The sequence below is a fragment of the Amblyomma americanum genome, chromosome 11 (assembly GCF_052857255.1).
Source record: "Amblyomma americanum isolate KBUSLIRL-KWMA chromosome 11, ASM5285725v1, whole genome shotgun sequence".
Taxonomy (NCBI): domain Eukaryota; kingdom Metazoa; phylum Arthropoda; class Arachnida; order Ixodida; family Ixodidae; genus Amblyomma; species Amblyomma americanum.
In genome coordinates, this window is record NC_135507.1 from 602,811 (window position 1) to 621,981 (window position 19,171).

Sequence of the window (19,171 nt, forward strand, 5' to 3'; positions counted from 1 at the left end):
TTTGTCCGGGCTTAAACGGCGTTGTATTCTGTGGGCAGCGCGAACTCCTGGTGAGCAAAGAAAAATGTTTTAATCTTTTGTCACGCGGGCTTAAGCCATTCGGGACATGCGGGTCGAGCGGTGGGCGCTTTCGAGTATGTGCCACCTGTGTTCGCATGGTGAGTATTGGAGCGGGCGCAGTCTCGAGAACGGCGGGGTGGGACGTTGCAAAGCCGTCACGGCGTATTAGCCCTGGAGAGGGCCAACTACCCGCCAATTTTCTTAGTCCAACTTTTTCCCTTTTTGCTTCCACGTAAACAGAGCTGATGCGAAGGTATGGCTAAAATTACGGTGTAATAGATGCCAGTTCCTTAAGGGCTAATTTTGAGCTCGACACAATATTTATTTTTAATATTAGGACTGTGAAGCATCTAGTATTCTAGTTAGAGGCGTTCAAAAACTAGCACACGACGGAAATGAAGCGCCACTGAGACGCCGGTGTCAGGCATTCTCGAGTGAGTGGGCCCTTTTTCCGGCTGTCTTCGCCGCGAAGCTCGATGGGCTCCGAGGAGGAATCGTGTGGATGCGGTGCGTGGCTGCGGAAAGCACCCTTCCGGCTGCATATGCCCTGTCTGGAGTTAAGCCTGAATTGCGCTCTCTTTTTCAAAGAAAGACAACAACGGCGGGCGACTGACGTGCGCTTCTCCCTCCTGTGGGCGGAGCTTTGTCAACAGACCTCTAGCGGCCTACACAAGCAAAGCACGTACGTGTTTCTGGTCCGACGGAGCCTGTTTGCGAACAACGTGACGTCAGGTTCGGTCAGCCGAACCACTGATGGAGCACTTTTTCTACTTGGCTTCCATTTTGAAACATTCCGAACTTTGCGCAAGCTGCAACCGAATGCTGGCAGGCAAACAACGCTCACTAGCATCGCGGCGCGATCACCTTCGCTGAGGTTGCGCGAGGAGTTTGCTAGTCTCTGCCACAGCAAATAAAACACGTTCCGGGGCATCCCATTTAAGGGCATGCGTGTTATGTGATTTAATGTATGACTAGCTCGTATATCCCCAATGTGTGTATTGGGCAAAGTGCGTTACCAGCGCTTTGCACATCGAGCAGACTCCCGTCACTCCCGGCGGGCGTATAATGGCGCCCGTTTCAGTATTGAAGAAGACACCCGGGGCGGTAATGGCGCCTCGACTGCTTCAAATTGCAACGTAATGCTTTGTGGGTAACATAAACCGGGGGTGTACTATGAAAAAACAACCTTTCTTACGGTTTGCAGAATGTTAGTCAAGTGTCTGTTGTGTTGTGATGACAAGCCCTGGTTGCACTGCGCTAATTTGTATTCTGCCAAATTGCAGAACTAGCAGCATCAGAGGCGCCTGATGTTCCTGGTGGGCAACATCTTGATGAATCACTTGCTGGTGCAGTTCGGAGTAGCAGCGACCACATGACGTCACAGGACACACTTAATATGTATGCACACAAACTGCTGTCTTTTTTTCTTCCCTTTATATTCAAGTGTTTTCACTGAATGAAGATGCAGACATAGGAAGCACCCTCAAGTCTGTGCTGGTCTGATGAAAACAAGCTGCCAGAGATTTGGTTTACAACTAAAATTGTTACCGTATTTGGCAGTACTGTTGCACTTCTTGTGTTTTTGTGGTTGCCAGAGATGTGACAGTAACCTTGCAGCTCTATGGCTCGTGTTTGTATAGGGAGACAATATGCCTCAAATATTTATTTCTTCATGTCCATGCTGTCCGAGATACCAATGCAGTTTGTGTACAACACCTGGATGGAGCTCAGCTTTACTGCGTTTCACATGCAATTTTGAGCATCATATGCTTCGATGCCCATGTACCACACAGTAGTTTTTTATTACAGTATGCTGTCGTGCTTCAGCATGCTTCTGAGATGCTTTTTCCAGGATTTTTTTTTTCATTTTTCTCCACCTTTCGTTCATTTAACCCATTCACCATTACTCTGTAGCCAGCTGAACTGCTTTACTGAATAATTCAATAACTCCCTTGATTCTTGTGTGCTGCTGTTTTGGGTTCGTGCTTTTCACATATTAGAAGCGTGTTGTAACCTGTCCGTCTCCACCTATGTTCCAAGGATCACTTAAAATAAACTGTTGAATCTCATTACATGTATTTATTGAAGCCTGCAATGCCTCCTATTCATCACAAATGCATTTCCATACATGCACACATGTGACAGAGGTAACATTTCGCTTTGAACTCTTTGAAGTGTTCTCAGAGATTGTGTATACATTCTTACTACACAGATTAGAATCCAGAGGCAGTATTAACCCCTTTTTAATATGGATGCACCCATTATAATGTCCGCAAGTTTCACAGAAGGTAAGTGTTTCGACATTGGTAGGTTTCCTTAACGAATTACAGGTGTATTACATTCCTAACCAAGCCTTACATATCTGAATGAGTCCTGTGTTTCATTTCATAAAGAGTGGTGTAAAGGTCTAAGTACGCTCGTGTCATCGTGGCAGATGGAGTGTCTAGGCGTCAGCACCCGGATATGGTAATTTTATTAGTGCTAGGGGGTCCGCATGCACAATACGAAAGGCATTATTTTATAGCATTCGCTATGCCTTTGCGTATGTCTGCGTTGAGAAGGCCGGGTGCAGTTGCGGAGCGTAGGCGACATGGGGCGAAAGGGAGAGAGATTCGGTGCCCTGGTGTTCGTTTCCCTTTCTCCCTAAGAGAGGGTTTCTAGTACGCAGTGGAGATTAGGGGGCAAGACTGTAACTAATTTGACGCTCCTTATGTTTGCATATACATGTCTTGGGAGGGAATTATTAGTACTCGTAAAGCTGAATGGGGTGTTGCACGCAGCAAGAGACCAATTATGTTGACGCTTGCTGTAATTGGATGTGATTCTAATGAGGGCTGGTCCTCGAGACTTTAAAACTGAGCCCAGGAGCCCAGTCGGTTGTTCTGAGCTATGGCTTTGGGTATACTTCTTCGGCTATGCCTAGCCAGGCAGAACCATGTATCTTCTTTGCCGTATTTTGCTGTAAATACTATTGTAAGTTATGTACATAAACTTCAGTTAATCTCTTTGTGTTCCTGATAAAGTATCACTATTCATAATTCATTGGCCTTCATCAGTGAGGAAGAAAATTCACTACTGACAAATGTCTACGTATGGTTAAATGGCACTGTTAATGTCGGCGAATACAAGGTGTAGTTTAGAGCTTCAGGGCCAATGAAATGTGGAACATTACCAATCAGGATACGCAGTGAATCATAATAGCTGCAGAACACTATGTGCATGCCATGCTGTATATGCATCATTTTGACTATGAAGGGCTGCAAGTTGGGTGTGTATGAATTACTTTGTGCAGCCAACATATCTGCACATTACTGTAGCACGTCGAGCTTGAAAGGCTATTTCACTCTAGGATGCTGGAACGATTTGTTGACTGTCGCTGTTAAGTATGAGTGGTATTCTAAATGGGGTCACTTGGAGATTAAGGAGAAAATGCATGCCTTTGCCCAGGCCAGTTACAAGTCTTTCATGGGTTTCAGTCAACATGCACTTCGGGGTGAACCTGAACATTCACCATGAGTCCTCTATGTATAACCTAAATTTTAATTGCATTCGGATATAATAGAGGGCTTGATATTACTTTCAACCACTTGCATTTTTTTCGACATAAATTCTGAGCATGTAAACAATTTTTCTTGTGTGTCAATTGAAATTTCTGCATTGCGCCTAGACCGGATTCGTTTAACTCTTGTTCAGTAGTAGAATGACTTCACCATTGAGCAATATTACAGGATGCACTGATCGCCTAAGTGAACTCTCCTAGACCGGAACAAACTTCTTATTCTGTTTATGCTGCAGCGCTTTTGCCTATTTAGAGCTGGAGTTCTGTGATGCATCTTGGTACAACAAAGGCAGCTTTAAATGCTGGCTTAATGGTTCTCGTAGCATTGCAGTACCAACGCAAGCATCATTCAAAATTTTCTTTACAAAACGCACACGCTCTGCAATTATATCAGAAAAAATTGGGCAGGACACTTAACCTTTGCTTTAAGGGTGTGATAAAATAGCTAATAGGTTAATGCCCATATATGCAGAATTAGGCATTCTCTAATTCGCATTCATAGATCTCTGAAAGTCCTGACACCACTCCTGGCACAGTGGTGCAGCGGTTAAGAGGTGGGCCACTGTCCTGAGATGGCAGGTGCTGCCACCAGTGGGACTTGTGCGATCCAGGTTGCTCTTCCCAGGAACCTTTTGTGCCCAATCTATAATTTAACTACCACCTGCCACGGAGGGCAGTTCGCTCACAATCCAGTGGGCAGGTTGTGATTGTTAAGGTCACATGTCCTAGCTGGCCCACCTACCTTCTAGGTTATTCTCTGGCAATTTTCGGGGATTCTCGCTCGTGGTCAACGACGCCGACAACACTGATGCTGAATCTTCTGCAAGACGAGCTTCCTAACGCTATCACGTTTGCTCCCCACGAGGCTACACGACGCAAGTGCTATTAATATTGCAGTTTTTTTATTACTTTTGTATATGCATCAGCAGTTTTATGCAAGTGACTATACTACGGTAAAAACCTTGTAATTCGGAAAATCAGATAATTCGGACAGCCCATCTGGTCTCGTCAACCACATATAGCGTAAAATTTAATTCTTATTTTTTTTTGTTGCCTGGCTGCGTCTCGACATTTTTTTTCTTTTGTGTATATGCCGTGGAGCAAGGTGTGTGCATGCTGGGAGTGGTGTATGGACAGCGGTCTTCTCTGCAACAATCCCGATAACGCTGCGTTCTTCGACTTTTGCGACGGCTACTGAGGCCCCAGTGAAGCGGCCGAAGTGTGTGGCGAAGGACTTAGCTCAGAAAGTCGAAATACTGAAGGCTGCCAAGGAAGGAATTCCGCGAAAGGGCATCAAGACAAGATTTACCGTGATGAGGAGCACACTGAGCTCGTACATCAAAAATGAAGCTCAAATTTTGCAAATTTTGCAAGTTTATGATGGGCAACAGTTCTCCAACAAGCAGAAGAGACTCCGAAAGGCAGCATACCCGAGGCTAGAAGCACTGCTTCAATGGATTGCGGACGCGCGAAATTCACAGCTGCCCTTGAGTGGACCTCTCATCTGCGCACAAGCAGAAAAGTACGCCCTAATGATGGACATCGGAGGTTTCAGTGCATCAGAAGGGCGGTCCGACCGCTTAAACAAGAGGCATAATTTGGTCTTCTGCAGTATCTGCTGCGTGCTGTGGATGCAAGCGTGTAGAACGATAGGAGGCCTGAGCTTCCGAGGTACCTTGCTGCTTATGAGCCCTGCAACATATTTAATGCCAATGAGACGCCGCTTTTCTACAAGGCTCTGCCAGATAGGACGCTGACTTTTAATGGAGACCTTGCGTCGGCGGCAAGTGAAGTAAAAACAGGGTGACAGTTTTGCTTGCTGTGAATATGACCGGCATGGAGCGGCTGCTCCTGCTGGTTATTGGAAAATCGCAGCAACCGCGGTGCTTCAAAAATATTAAACAGCTGCCCATAGACTACTGATCCAACAAAAAAGCTTGGATGTCATCCGAAATAAGCGTGTTCCGCAATTAAACGCGTGCCATAGAATGCTACTCAAAGCTAAACTGGTGAATTGTTCGAGCTAAAATTTCGCACAGAAATGGAATTTGTTCAGCAGAAATGTTTTATAACACATTTGTTTGGGGTGTTTGCCTGCATCAATAAAAAAAAGTCGGATATTCGCATTGTCTGCGGAGACGACGAAACAAATCGAACCACTTTCTCAGTGACTGCACCGGTGGCGTCATCTCGTTTGTCGGCCGTGAAGATTCGGCAAAGGAAGTGGGGGAGTGTTTGCGGGAGGTCTGAGGATGCTGTACCACGAAATTCTTTAAACTTAATGCAGTTTTCGCCAAGCAAAGCTTTTGTGATCATCGATAAAGCAGTTTCAGAAGAGTCTTCAAACCTCCTGCACAAGGCCCCCCCCCCTTAGCCTAATCTCCACAGTTGACCAGTGAGATAGTGCCACCTGTGCAATCACTGAGAAAGCGGCCTGTTTCGTTTCGTCGTCAATGCTGATGATGCGAATATTCGACTTCTTCATATTGATTCAGGCAAGTACCCCAGAGAAATGTGGTAGAAAATAATTCTGCCACCCAAAAGCAATTTCTATGCGAAATTTGAGCTTGAACAATTCACTGGCTTAGCTGCGAGGAGCATTCTACGGCACGCATTTAATTGGGGAACAGCCTGTATTTCAAGCCTGGCTATGCAAACTAGATCGCAAGTTTTGTGCGAAAAAATGCAAGGTACTGTTTGTCCTCGACAACTGCAGTGTGCACAATGTGTCAGGGCTGGAAAATATCGAGCTGCTCTTTCTGCCTCCTAACACCACTGCTTCCTTCCAGCCAATGGATCACGGAATAATTCAGTACCTAAAAACCAGGTACAGCAAGCAGGTGCTTGAACGCATGTTGTCATGTTTGGAAGCAGGTCACAAGTATGACACCACTCTTAGTGCAATGCACATATTAGTGCATGTGTGGAGCAATACACCACCTGCAGTAACTGCAAACTGCTTCAAACACAGTGGTTCCACTGAGAGTATTGACACCACCGAAGTAAATGAACTGGGCGCCAACTACGATGAAGAGAGAGACTATAAAAGCATTCTGCAACCGAATGTTCAGCTGTGCGATTGTCGCAATCGACAGTAATGCTGCCGCTGCCGGCTGACAACGAAATCGTTGAAGCTTTAGGGAGTGAACAGCCAAGTTCCAAAGATGACAATGCGTGTGATGAACTGCCGCGTCACACTGTGTGGAGGCGGTTGAGGCCTTAAGTGTTCTGGAATACATATGTGCAGGCTCTACAGACAGCAAGCACACACTGCATCATTTGGCAGAAGTGCGCAAAGTAGTAGTAGCGATGCATGTTTCCTGCACAAGGCAGCCAAGAAAAACATTTTTTTTAAAAAATAAAGGTATGTTGATGTGGGGCACTTTGTTGTGTTTTTTTTTCTGCCCATCTCGATAATATGACATTCGGATGATTCGGACATTTCTTCCAGTCCCAAGACATCCGAATTAACGGGGTTTTACTGTACAGCTCTATTGACCATCGCAGCGCGCTCATCTATAAATACAAGATGTGGACAGTGTCACTCACTACTGAAGCGAAATGCGGCAGCAGCAATTGCACCAAAAAATTGTAATCTCTGTTTTTGCGGTAACTTGCATGAGAAATACTCATTTGGTATGATTCTAGTTTTCATTTTATTTATGCTTTCACATGCATTGGCGAAATTGGCAGTGGAATATAGTTGACCACTATAGGACAATTTGCACACCAGCCTGTTGAAAAGCAAGCAATCCTCATCAGCTACCACATTTACAAGATCAAACAATGCAATGGATGGAGCCTGAAGCGTGGTAAATAACGTCATTGGCATCAAGAGATCAGATGTGTGCTAGCGCATCAAAGGTGCTCATACTTTTCCATTTCGCATAATCATGTCATTTTTTTGGCACCAGAGTGCATATTTAAAACCAATTATGTCCTCCTTTAGTGCGTCGGTTTGTGGTGTAATGGTAAGTGTGCTTGCTTCTCACCGTGTGGCCCAGGATTCAAACCGAAAGTTGTGTCCACTGATGTGTTTGATGCCGTTGATACTACCTATAAGTGTATCTGTGCATTGTGTCTGTAAACAATGATACTCGCCGCGGGAGGTAAACTGTTTTTTTCTTTCTTAAAAAAATTCCCCGATGGGCCGCATAAATGCTCAGCGAGCACATGGTTTTTAGTAAGGAGAAAAAAATTTGACCTTTTCCACTGCATAAAAGTGTCGTGCTAAATTATGTGGCCTTTTAAGGCTCTCAGCCACATAACAACTGTGCCGTTTAAAAAAAAAGACGGCTTATGCAAGCTGCTTAGAGGCATCATAAATTTCCGCGCTGACAGCATGCACTACATGCTGGACTTGACTCAAGTAAAAAGCAGACACACTGAAGCTCCAGTGAAGACATCAGGCGTACAGCACTTCTGTATACAGGCTTCCATCGAGGTTCCATGTGTCTGCCTCCTGTCTTCCACTAGTGCTCTCATCGCATCATCGCAACACACTATGGAAATATGAAGGCACCCATTCTACCGGACCTCTCCTGTTCCATTAAAGTCCTTCTCCTCTTCCTCCATTCTACCGATCCCAGATGAATAATTAAGAGGAAAGGACTCAAAGTGGAGATGGCTCTGGTGGATCAGTAATTACAATCAACCCACTCCTGAACCGGAGCACAGACAGTTGTTTCTCGCCACCATTATCGCCAGCCGCATTACGTCCGCTGAAACACACAAACCTCTCCGACCGATATCCAATCAGCCCTCCCACTTCTCTTGGCCCTTAATCACAGAAACGCATATTATTTTTGCCCGTACGGTACCAAAAAAAGTTTTTCTTCAAATGCCAAGATTTGAGAATACAGCACTCCATAGCCTTTATCAGCAGAGGCATACGGTTACACCTGGTTGAACTTCACTCGAAATTATTCTGTCGCTTATGCCTCGCGGAAAGGATAGGCACAAAGGCCCAAAAAAACAAAAGTGTCAAATAATTCTAAAATGACCAGAGAGAAAGACAGACTTTTCTTTCCCACCTCAAGTCTGAGCTTTTTTAGTGACCAGCGTGAGGCTCTCCAAAAGATATATCCGAATCAAAGGATAATTGTGAATCAACAAAGATTAAATTTGAAGCGGTGAGAGTGGTTCTGGAAAATGCACTGCAGAGCTGGTCCTCTTGCAAAGATTCGAAAAACCATTTTTCCAATGGCTGGCCTATCTGCCCAAGCAACTTCCCTTTCTATGAGAGTGTTTTTGAACGCTTCAAACCTGGCTCCCTCAAACTGTTCTTTTTTGACGGCGATGAAATCTGACGGTCGCACAAGACTGCAGCGACCCTGAGAACTGGGCCAGGAAATTTTTGGAACAGATGTTATGTGAACCCTCATGTAATGTCCCCTTGCGGGCCTTTGAGGTACAAGTAAATAAATATGTAACTGATACAATTTCATCACTGGCAATAGTCACTTGGACTAGTACCAGCACTAGTCAATTGCTAGTCACTGGCATCATCCGTGCTCTTTCAGTACATTTTAGGCGATTTGTTCTTCCAGTTCTTTCTCAGCGCCTTAATATATTTTCCTTATGCTTTCTTCATTGCACTAACCCTATTCTCAAAGGCCAGTTATTCCCTCCTCCATCTCATAAACCTTCGTGCATTAGTCACAACTTCTACTACTACTACTACTACTACTACTACTACTACTACTACTACTACTACTACTACTACTACTACTACTACTACTACTATCACTGACCTGTGGTGAACTTGAGAACATTCGAGGTCAGCTTGGATTCTGTGCCCGCGGTGCCGTTCCCGCCAGAGTCAGACGAAGCAGAAGATGCCGCAGCAGGCGATGAGAGGCAGCAGTAGCAAACCATGTGAAAATGGTACGTGGTATTCTGCTTGAGGCCTCCCACGATGAATGTGGGGCCCCGTGGCATGAAGTTGGACATGACCTCCATCTGGTACGGGTCCTCCATCGGGCCGTAGGCCAGCTCGCAGGCCGACAGACGAGATGCCAAGTCGTGGTCCTCTTCCTCTTCCTTGGGAACGTTCTTCTTGTGCAGAAGAGGTGGCTGCTCCAGGCGCCAGGCGATCTCGGCATAGCTCTCGCTGGCACGGCTCAGGCCCACCACTAGGGACCCGCCGCTAGGGGCCGCTGATGAGGAAGACGATGGCTGCGAGCTGCCACCGGCAGCAGCCTGTTGGGCTGCCTCGCTCCCATTGGTTTTCACTGCGTGGGAAAAAATGGCAGGAGAGAAAAAATTAGGGAAAGGTGGGAACTATGCTCATAGCGAGAGAATATAGCGCAAAGTAGGTCAGGACACAAGAAGAAACGAACACGAGCACTAACATGCAACATATTTATGCACCACAGACGAGTCATCACTTGTGATAGCAATAACGTTGCCTCAGAAACAAGAGTTCTTCATCACATAAAAAGATAGAGGGAGTGCTTACACATGTCTCTCCTGAAGCATTTATCCTTTCAGCTTCAATTATTAACTGCGTGGTAATATCGCTACTTTCTGCTAGCACAGCAGTTTTTTCAAAAATCAGTTTGCACGTTTTAGATTCGCATAAACGAATGTGGTCAACAAGTGATCTCTCTTTCCCGTTCTTGACATCGCGTGCGCGTTCCATCAATAGCTGATTGAGGTATCTCCCCATCTGGCTGATGTAATGGCCCCCCGCATGACAACGGTATTTTATATATGACACCTTCAATGCATGCCACATGCGGCTTCGGATGACGAGTCGTGCATCCACATGTTCTGTTGTTGCTGGTTTTCCCAATCTTGCACACTGAGGTAAGTTTCTTTGGTGCTGAACATATGACAGTTGCGTTTGACCGCTGTCCAATTCTTTTAAAATTATGAGAAATCTTATGGAAATATGGCAATGCAATAACGAGCTTCCTTTCACCGAGCATCGGGGGCTGTTGACATTGATCTTCATTCAGTTTGCTTAGAAGATTCTTGGCAACAGAAACCTGGACATAGGAGGGATACCCAGCATCAGTCAGCGTTTTGGTCTCCTCCTTAAAACTTTCATACATCCTGTGCATACATGATTTTCTCAGGGAGTTCAGAAAACAGATATTCATGATGGCTTTGTTACGAGCTTGGAGTGCGCAGAATGATATGGTAATACGTGCTTGTTACTACGAGGCTGGTAGGCCTAGCAAATGTGATTAGGATGAAAGATGAAGTTGAGTTCCAAAAACCTGATAGAGTCTTTTACTGGCAAATCAGTGGTTAAAACAAGTGGGTCAAAACAATCCTTCACGATGGTTAAAATGCCTACGGCCTTTGAATTTAGTGAGCCAGAGTCACTGCCAACAAGGATCAGGAAATCGTTAACAAATCTAAAGATTTTCAAAACGTCCATACCATCAAGGCGACTAATAACAGTCTTGTCAAGTTGGGATAAAGACAGGTTACTTAAAATCGGGGTTAAGCATGACCCAATACATATACCGGCCTTTTGAAGGTATGGTTTTCCTATCATGTATTACCATATCATTCTGCACACTCCAAACACATAAAAAGAGCCATCATCAATATGTGTTTTCATAACTCCCTGAGATAATCATGTACGCACAAGATGTATGAAAGTTTTAAGGAGCAGACCAAAAGGCTGACTGATGCTGGGTACCCCGCCGATGTCCAGGTGTCCGTTGCCGAGAAGCTTCTAAGGAAACTGCCCTACTGCCCTCAGTCACCCCTAACGAAGGAGCCGAGTCAGCTTCGAAACGTTGGGTTAAAATTAAACTTTTTGGTTGGAGATGTGCAGTTTATTATCAGTCTTCAAACCCAACCAGACAGGCAAATCTGTCAAAATGTTTAGTTTTCAGCCTATAGTACATTTACTGCGAAAGCAGTGCTACAGTACCCCTCCCCCTCTCCTGGTAACCGTATATTTGTTTAAATTAAGCCTCCATCCTAAGTGAAGAACCTTCACCATCCACCAGACGCCTCCCCCCACACCCACCTACCCACCCACCCATATAGGGGGCTGCCCACCATCACCCCCGACCCACCTCCGCCCACTTTCAACCTCCAGAAAAATTCTGTCTGGCATGTGAAGGCTCGGCTTAGAGCAAAAGCAATCAGTAAAGCAAAAATATTAAAGTAATAATCAAGAGTAAATCCAACTGCTTTCGAGAAATGCCACATATATGCCTGATCGTCCCGTAATAATTTACAGCGAGAGCTGTAAAGCGCCTGTTCCTGAGTTTCGCGTAGCAGTAGTATGTCATAGTAGTTGGTGTAACCAATGGGCGCGTTGCCATGGGAACCACTCGGAGGGTGGTTACTGCAAGCGGAGGAATGTGCAACCGCTGGATGGTTACCGCGGAAAAAGGTGGGCATGGCAAGAGCTTAAGAAGGCACAACCCGTGTGCAGTTGCCATGGGAACCCCCTGGAGGACAGTTATCAGGTGACAGCATGGGAAGGCATAACCCGAGGGCGGTTACTATGTGAACCGTCGGAAGGTAGTTACTGTAGAAGGAGGAGAATGGCGAGAACAGAGGAATCGCCAGCCAAAGGATGGTTACCGTGGAGGGAGGAGGGCATGGCGAGAGCACAGGAAAGCATAACCGGAGGGTGGTTACTCTGGAAGGAGGGAGGGACTGTGAGAACGTTAGGCGCAAGCGGAGGGGGTTGCCACAGGAACCACTTGAAGGGTGGTTACCCTAGAACGGGGAGGAGGAGGATTACCAGTAAGGGGGGAGAGCATAGGAATCTATAACTGGAGGATGGTTACCAGGGAACCATACAGAGGGTATGCACCATATGATAACTAACTTGAAGCACTACCAAAGGCAGAAACCTCATCATCCAATCGGGAGAGTGCGTTAAATGCCTTCCTCTGCTCTTAGCCGTCCACGTGTCGTCTATTTGCGAAGTACATAGATATAGTTAGAGAAGAGTACAAATCGACGCCATTTACGTACCATAAACCTATGCACGCTTACGTACGCTAAACGCAAGCATTTTGCATGACGTTATGCCATTTGTCACATTCATACTTTTAGTTCCGTGCATGCAAACTGAGATGCAACGCAACGTTAAGCTCAGCCTAGTGGCGCAAGTTGGTGGTTAAGCATTTTGTCAACAAATCATGTCTACCCTTTAGGTGTAAAAGTGGCAGAATTGTCACTCTAAATAAAAAATAAAGGAAACTCATCACCCATACATTTTATTACAGGCAATATGTGATGAAGTGAAAGCCCGATGCCTCATTTATGGCCAGTGAACATACTAAAGATGGCAGTAACAACGATGAATTCAGTCGGAAGCGAGAGATTCCGCTATAGTGCTCTAGCAGAACCTCTTGTCTTGGAATAAATTTGTCATTGTTACATCGTTGGCTTTATTTTTTTTACCAGTGACTATTCTGCCGCTTTTAGTTCAAAAGGAAAGCCTCGATTTGTTGACAAAAATGCTTCCAATTCAAACCACCAGACAGCGCCACTAGGCTGAGTTTATCAGTGTCCTTCGTCTGAGCGCGCTGAAGAGCACGAATGTGACAAATAACGTAACGTCATGTAAAATGCTTGCATTTAGCGTACGTAAGCGTATGTACGGTTATGGTACGTAGAAGGCGCCGATTTATATACTTCTCTAATCATATCTGTGCACTCCGCGAGCAGACGACACGCAGACGGCTAGGCGCGGAGGAAGACATTTAACGCGCTCTCCTAATTGGCTGGGAAGGTCTCTGCCTTTGGCAGAGCTGCAAATGAGTTACTGTGCAAGAAGGAGGGAGAGTAGAGACTTATATAGCATAGCGCTATCCGCTACCGTGATACAGTGTACTAGAATAGGGGCAGTGTGTTCAGGCGGCGGAGCGCGCCACGCACCGTCGTGAAGCCGGCAGCGTAGACAGGTCCCGGATGTATGTGGTGGCGCTGCAGTCGCACCGGCTGTACGGACGCGTTCTCCGTGTGTTGCGGCGGGTTGCAGCGTGCTTCTTGAGCTCCACCTTGCTTGTGAAGAAACGGGGTGTTTCGGCCGCACGGGCAGTGCTAGCAGTGTGATGTTTTGCTGCGGTGTTCGCGAGTGAGAGCCAATGCCTAATCGCCGAAGGCAACGTCATTGCTTTGCGCCGGGGTGCGACACCGGCTACAAGTGGGCCCAAGGCGAGCAGCCTTCCCTCTTCGCCGTGCCGAAAGATGAAGGAAAAAGAAAGGTTTGGGAACGAAACCTGCATCGAAAAGATAAGGTCCTTGATGAAAGTTGCTCGGTCTGCGAGCGTCATTTCGATCCTTCTTGTATCCTACGGGATTACGTCCACATTATAGAGGGGAAAGAGGTACGCATTCCGCGAGGAAAGCCAGAGTTGCTGCCGGATGCCGTACCTACGCTCCTACCAAACACGCCGGGCTATTTATCGAAGAAGACGCCGACGCCTCGGGCGCCAAGAAAGCGGAAGAGCCCTACGGTGTGTTCTGCTGATCCCAAGAGGCCTTGTACTGAACAAAACAGTCACAATGACGCTGTAAAGGAACTCGCTTCACTTGACACGCCATATTTGCAAGGCGACGCACTTGAACCGCAGCTGTTTGAGGCAACCTGTGTGTTAGGCCTTCGCTCTCTCGATGTGCCTTCGGTGTACTGGAGTTCACACAACGTGCCGGGCCATAATGGATTTGTATACTGCAAGCTCATAATGTGCAAGTCCGAAGAAGTTGTCTGTGAAAGGGCGGTTATATTTACAGAGCACGACGGGCCTGAAGTCAAGTACACGGCGCATCTCTACGGCAGCATCGTCGAAAAGGGAACCATTCTGAGTCGTGAACAAGCAGCGGACGTTCTTTTTAGAACTGATTCGCATCGTGTCTGCCTTGGTGCCTTGCCAACGAGCCAGATGCCCAAGTCCAACTTAACAGAAGGCCTAGAGCTGTAGGTCTCCGTTGTTTGGATTGGAATGTACTCGCTCTTTTTCTGTGTTTAATCCCTTTTACTTGGCCTCTTTCCTACCTGTTTTATTCCTTTCATTCAAATGTGTGATGTTGGTGTGTCTCAGACTCGTACATGAGCCTGACGTTGGGGAGCTCTTCATGACGTAAATAAAAGTCACGAATAAACTGTGCAAATCCAGTCATTGCGGGTAATTCGCGAAACCGGAGGATAGAACGAGGGACAAATGTTTACCATGTTTACCGCGAAAGAAGGTAAATACCAAGCAGGGAAGGCCTTTGGCTTTGGGCCGTGTACAGTTTTGTGTTTTCTACAACAGCGGCTGCATTTTTATGAGTGCGAACTGCGCAAGAAAATGCACCTGGAATCCGAGTTGCTTCAACTCAATCGAAGCCCTTTACTACGGTGCTACTTGAAGCGCGAGTGTTGCTTGCGGATATTAAACTCATTAATCAATGTTTTTTTTACGTTCGAATAACTTCTGGTTACGTTGTAGCGTGGCTCAACAGATTTAACGGCTTTACCCGACTATTTCGGTGTCTCCAAACCCTTTGCTGTCAGGTTTGTTAATAAATCCGTCTAATGAGCGTTGTGATGCGCTAAAGTACACATATAATTAATCTCTTATGTGAACGTCAGTTCCAAGCATGCATCTCCACATCCTCCGAGCATTTGCACGTCTGTTCGAGGCGGAGGATGATTACAACACTTCTAAAAACGCGCAGCGCCAGCGCTGCGCCGTTGGTTCCGTACAGCCCATGCTCCTGTAGCGCCATCTCGTGCTTTCTGCATGAAGCGCCTCAGCGGCAAGCGCTCCTGAACACACTGCCCCTATTCTAGTACACTGTAACCGTGATCCGCTTCCGCGGGGCGCCATTGCGCGTGCGCAGAAAGCCACGGCGACGCCAGATGGCGCCACGTTCCCGTCAGCTGCGTGCGCGCCAGCCGCGTCGGAACCAATCAGCGCGTACGCAGTGGTGCCCCGCGGGAGCGGATCACGGTAGCGGACCGTGGATAGCGCTGTCCATCTGCTGCGAAACGTGCCGTCCGAGGAGAGGGTCATCGGTGGCGCCTACAGCGGCGGACTGGAGGGAAGTGCCAGCCGATAAGCGAGTATGTGTAGGAAACTAATTGGGGCTTTAAAACTACAGACATATGAGGTCGCTCGCACATGTCCGATTTGTTGCAGACCGAATCGAAGCAGGGGGCGGCAGAAGGTTAGGTGGGCGGATGAGATTAGGAAGCTTGCAGGCATAGGCAGCTGGCAAAGGACAGGGTTAATTGGAGAGACATGGGAGAGGCCTTTGCCCTGCAGTAGGTGTAGTCTGATGATGAATCGAATGCGTACTGTGTAGCTTTGGCGCCGAATCTACTATTAATAAAACGAAATCCATTTCGAATCGACTATTTTAAAGAATGTTCGTCGCTTTCCAAAAAAAAAAACTATTCAAAAAGAGCAATCGTGCGAAACAGCAAACCGCTGGTGGTAGCGCTGCGGTATGGCGCTATAAATTATGGATACATGGCTATAGTGAACTAGAATACTCTAGAAAGGCATAAGAGCGCAAACTGGCAACACGGACGAGGAAGGGAACAGGACGAGCGCTTGTCCTGTTCCCTTCCTCGTCCGTGTTGCCAGTTTGCGCTCTTATGCCTTTCACAAATATGCACCAACAAGCCCAGTTGCAAGTACTTCTTAGAATACTCCAGTTCACTGTAGACATGGCAAGCGTCATGTTTGTAAACAACGGTGGCGTTGCGGTCGGCAGCGACGCGGGGTGTAGGCAAAACGCAGCATGCCTACACTGCGCCAAGCGACGCTGCCTTCGAAACCAGCTCGCGTATGGGAATATATTTCAAAGCGTGCGCGTCGCTTGTGGTTAGAAACTGTTTTGTTAATGGCCCGGAGAGAAGTTCTGCTCTTTTTCAACCTTAAGAGAACTTTTTGTTGGGCTAGTTGGTAATTGATCATTTTACTTTTAAGGCGCCAAAACCACACACACACACACACACACAGAGAATAGAAGAGAAGGGGAGAGAGCGCCTCCACGGTTCTCTTCTGTGTTTCAGTAGAGTCAGTTCTTGGGCTAGTTGGTATACTTGATTCACGTTCATAGTATTCCCGCGCAACGGCACATAGCCAAAGAAAAGAAGACGGAAAAGAAGGACGAACACAGCGCTGTGTTCGCCCTTCTTTTCCGTCTCTCTCTCTCTCTGTATGTGCGTGCGCGCGTGCGTGCGTGTGTGTGCTAGTTTTGGCGCCTTAAAAATAGTGATCTTTTTGAAGCTGTTCGCCAGACGGAATTGGTAGCGCTGCATCGGGTGCTTCTCCGCTCCTAGTTGGCGGCGAGTAACCGCGCGGCTACGGAGGGCGAGGTATACATGGGGAGAAACTAATCGTCCACAGTTCTCAACTTATGGGCTGACAAAGCACATCCGATTGCTAGTGCAAGATAGGACGACGCGATGCCCGACGCGGAGCAACTTTTTCATCTGACGAACATTGTGATGTGCTTCCTATTTTCGCGAAACCGCTTCACTCCGGAGACCGTGGAAATTACTGAACACTTAAGTCATGCGTAGACGTTTTCTTCGAGGCCCAAAGGAAATTTACGTTCACTCTGCTAAGATATATAAATAAATCATTTTGCATCTTATTTCAGAATTCACATTCATGTGTGAGCATTCTGCTTGATCGGAGTGGCTCTTGGTGCGTTCGCCAGGTTCTGATCGACCTACAATGGGAAAGAACACCGGCTGTGCCGAGATCCTAGCGTCGTTGGACCAGCGTTGAAACGGCACACTTGTTGAAGGTCGCGAAAATGAAAATAGAGAAGAAGAAAAAACTACGCGTCCTGCGTGCTACTATCCCACTCCGGTGCTGCTTCAAACGTCGCGCGCTTATTAGTGGCACGCTGAAGCTTTTTTCGCGCGAAGTGATTCTCGGGACGTTTTCCGGGAGATAAGCATCTTAAAATGGCCCCCTGCGTTCAACCACAGGCGGACGAAATATCGCGCCTAAACTTCTGCCAAGAGCACGACAGAATGTGACCGATACCTCAAATGTGCCTGCTGGGGTACTACATGAGGGGTGGGTCGTTACGGTATGTCGATGTTTTTTTTTTTTTTCCAACGAACGCCTTGAAGCGAGCTGCATTAGTGTGGTGAACTGCGTCGGCAGGAGTCCTTGACTGTCTGGGGAAAGAAAGCGTTAAGATGCGCAGTAGTGTGTGCGGATGGAGGGTGAACGGCTTTGTCGTGATCAGAGACGCGGTGGGCAGGTGTCATGACTGAGCTTCCTAGCGGCGAGCGATATGAGAGAGACAAAGTCTGGCAATTTTACGGTGTGAAACGAGGGATGGAAGATTAGATGCTGGTTTCAGTTTGGCGACGCTTGAATGAAAAGAGTCGTCCGAGTGAATGAATCTTGCCGCACGATTTTGAACAGATCCAAGGGGAGCGGAAGATTTGACTGGTGAGGGTCACGTGCATATTCCAGTTTGGGACGAACGAGCGTTGAACAGGTCAGCATAGCGGGAGGAGCTAGTCGCAAGTTACGGCGTAAGAAACCAGGCATGCGGTTAGCATCATTGGGGTGACACTGGAAGCAACGGGGGTCAAAGCAGCGCAGTGTCGATTGGCATGCACAAACTGTTGACGGTTTGAAAGAAAGCATCGATTCCAGTCGAGGGTTAGGGGGGTCAATGTTCAGACATGAGAGTTTATGCCGCTTGGAGGGGAACTCTGTCAAACGCTTTTTTCAAAATCTAGAAATAATGCATCTAAATTACAACTGATGTCATTGATGAATAGAGCCAGTTATGTGTCACATGACACACCTTTCCGGAAACCATGTCGATTAGGACGAAAGAAGTTGCTGATATCAGGAAATTTACGTGCTCCACTAGATTTGAACAAGTATTGGGACAAGTGTTGCATGAAGATGGGCAAGCTTTTTTTGGTACTGGAATCCCCTTGGCTACCTTCCAGTCCTGTGGTATCGCTCCGGATGATAATGACTGAGGAAATATGTGCGCAAGAATAATACCTGTAATGTGTTTTTTACTAGTTTAGAATTGATGCCGGCTGACGATGACAGTTATGCAGGCGTTACTTGATTCTTGCTCTGCTCGAGCGAAGAGCAACGATGCGGATTCGCGAACTAACTGATGAGATATCAATGCAGAAGCGCAATGCTTCTTCGGACCGTGCCCGTCGCTTGAGCGCCCACCCGACTGCGATACACTCGTGGAAAGTTATGCCGCTCCCTTTCGTCTGCATTGCGGCGCACCACACTTTGTCGGCACGCCGCGCATTGTGCCCAAAATCACGCAAGCGTGGCGCACCCGCCTTTAGCCCGCTGCTAAGGGGTCGAAACACGAAGTCATTATAGTATATTATCTCGACGATCATAGAGTGCAGGAAAGTTACCTTTTGCGATTAATGACGAATGACAGCTAGCACATGTCTCAATGCATCCGACACGGGCGACAGTTACGTCAATGCCTCCGTGATGGGTCACCTGCGTGAGCCCGGCCACGTCGTCCAATCTCAGCACTGGATTAACCGTCTCTCTATACCGCGGGCCGTATTCGAACTTCGCGCCAATTATTCTGAAACTTGGC

The 19,171-nt window shown here is 47.0% G+C and overlaps 1 protein-coding gene across 1 annotated transcript in view; it reads right to left on the reverse strand.

Annotated features, from left to right (window-relative positions):
* Positions 1 to 19,171, reverse strand: part of LOC144110216 (uncharacterized) — a 71,612-nt gene that overhangs the window by 30,815 nt on the left and 21,626 nt on the right. The window contains exon 2 of the mRNA XM_077643054.1: positions 9,373 to 9,852. Coding sequence (XP_077499180.1) covers positions 9,373 to 9,852 — 480 coding nt within the window. The remainder of the gene's footprint in view (positions 1 to 9,372; positions 9,853 to 19,171) is intronic.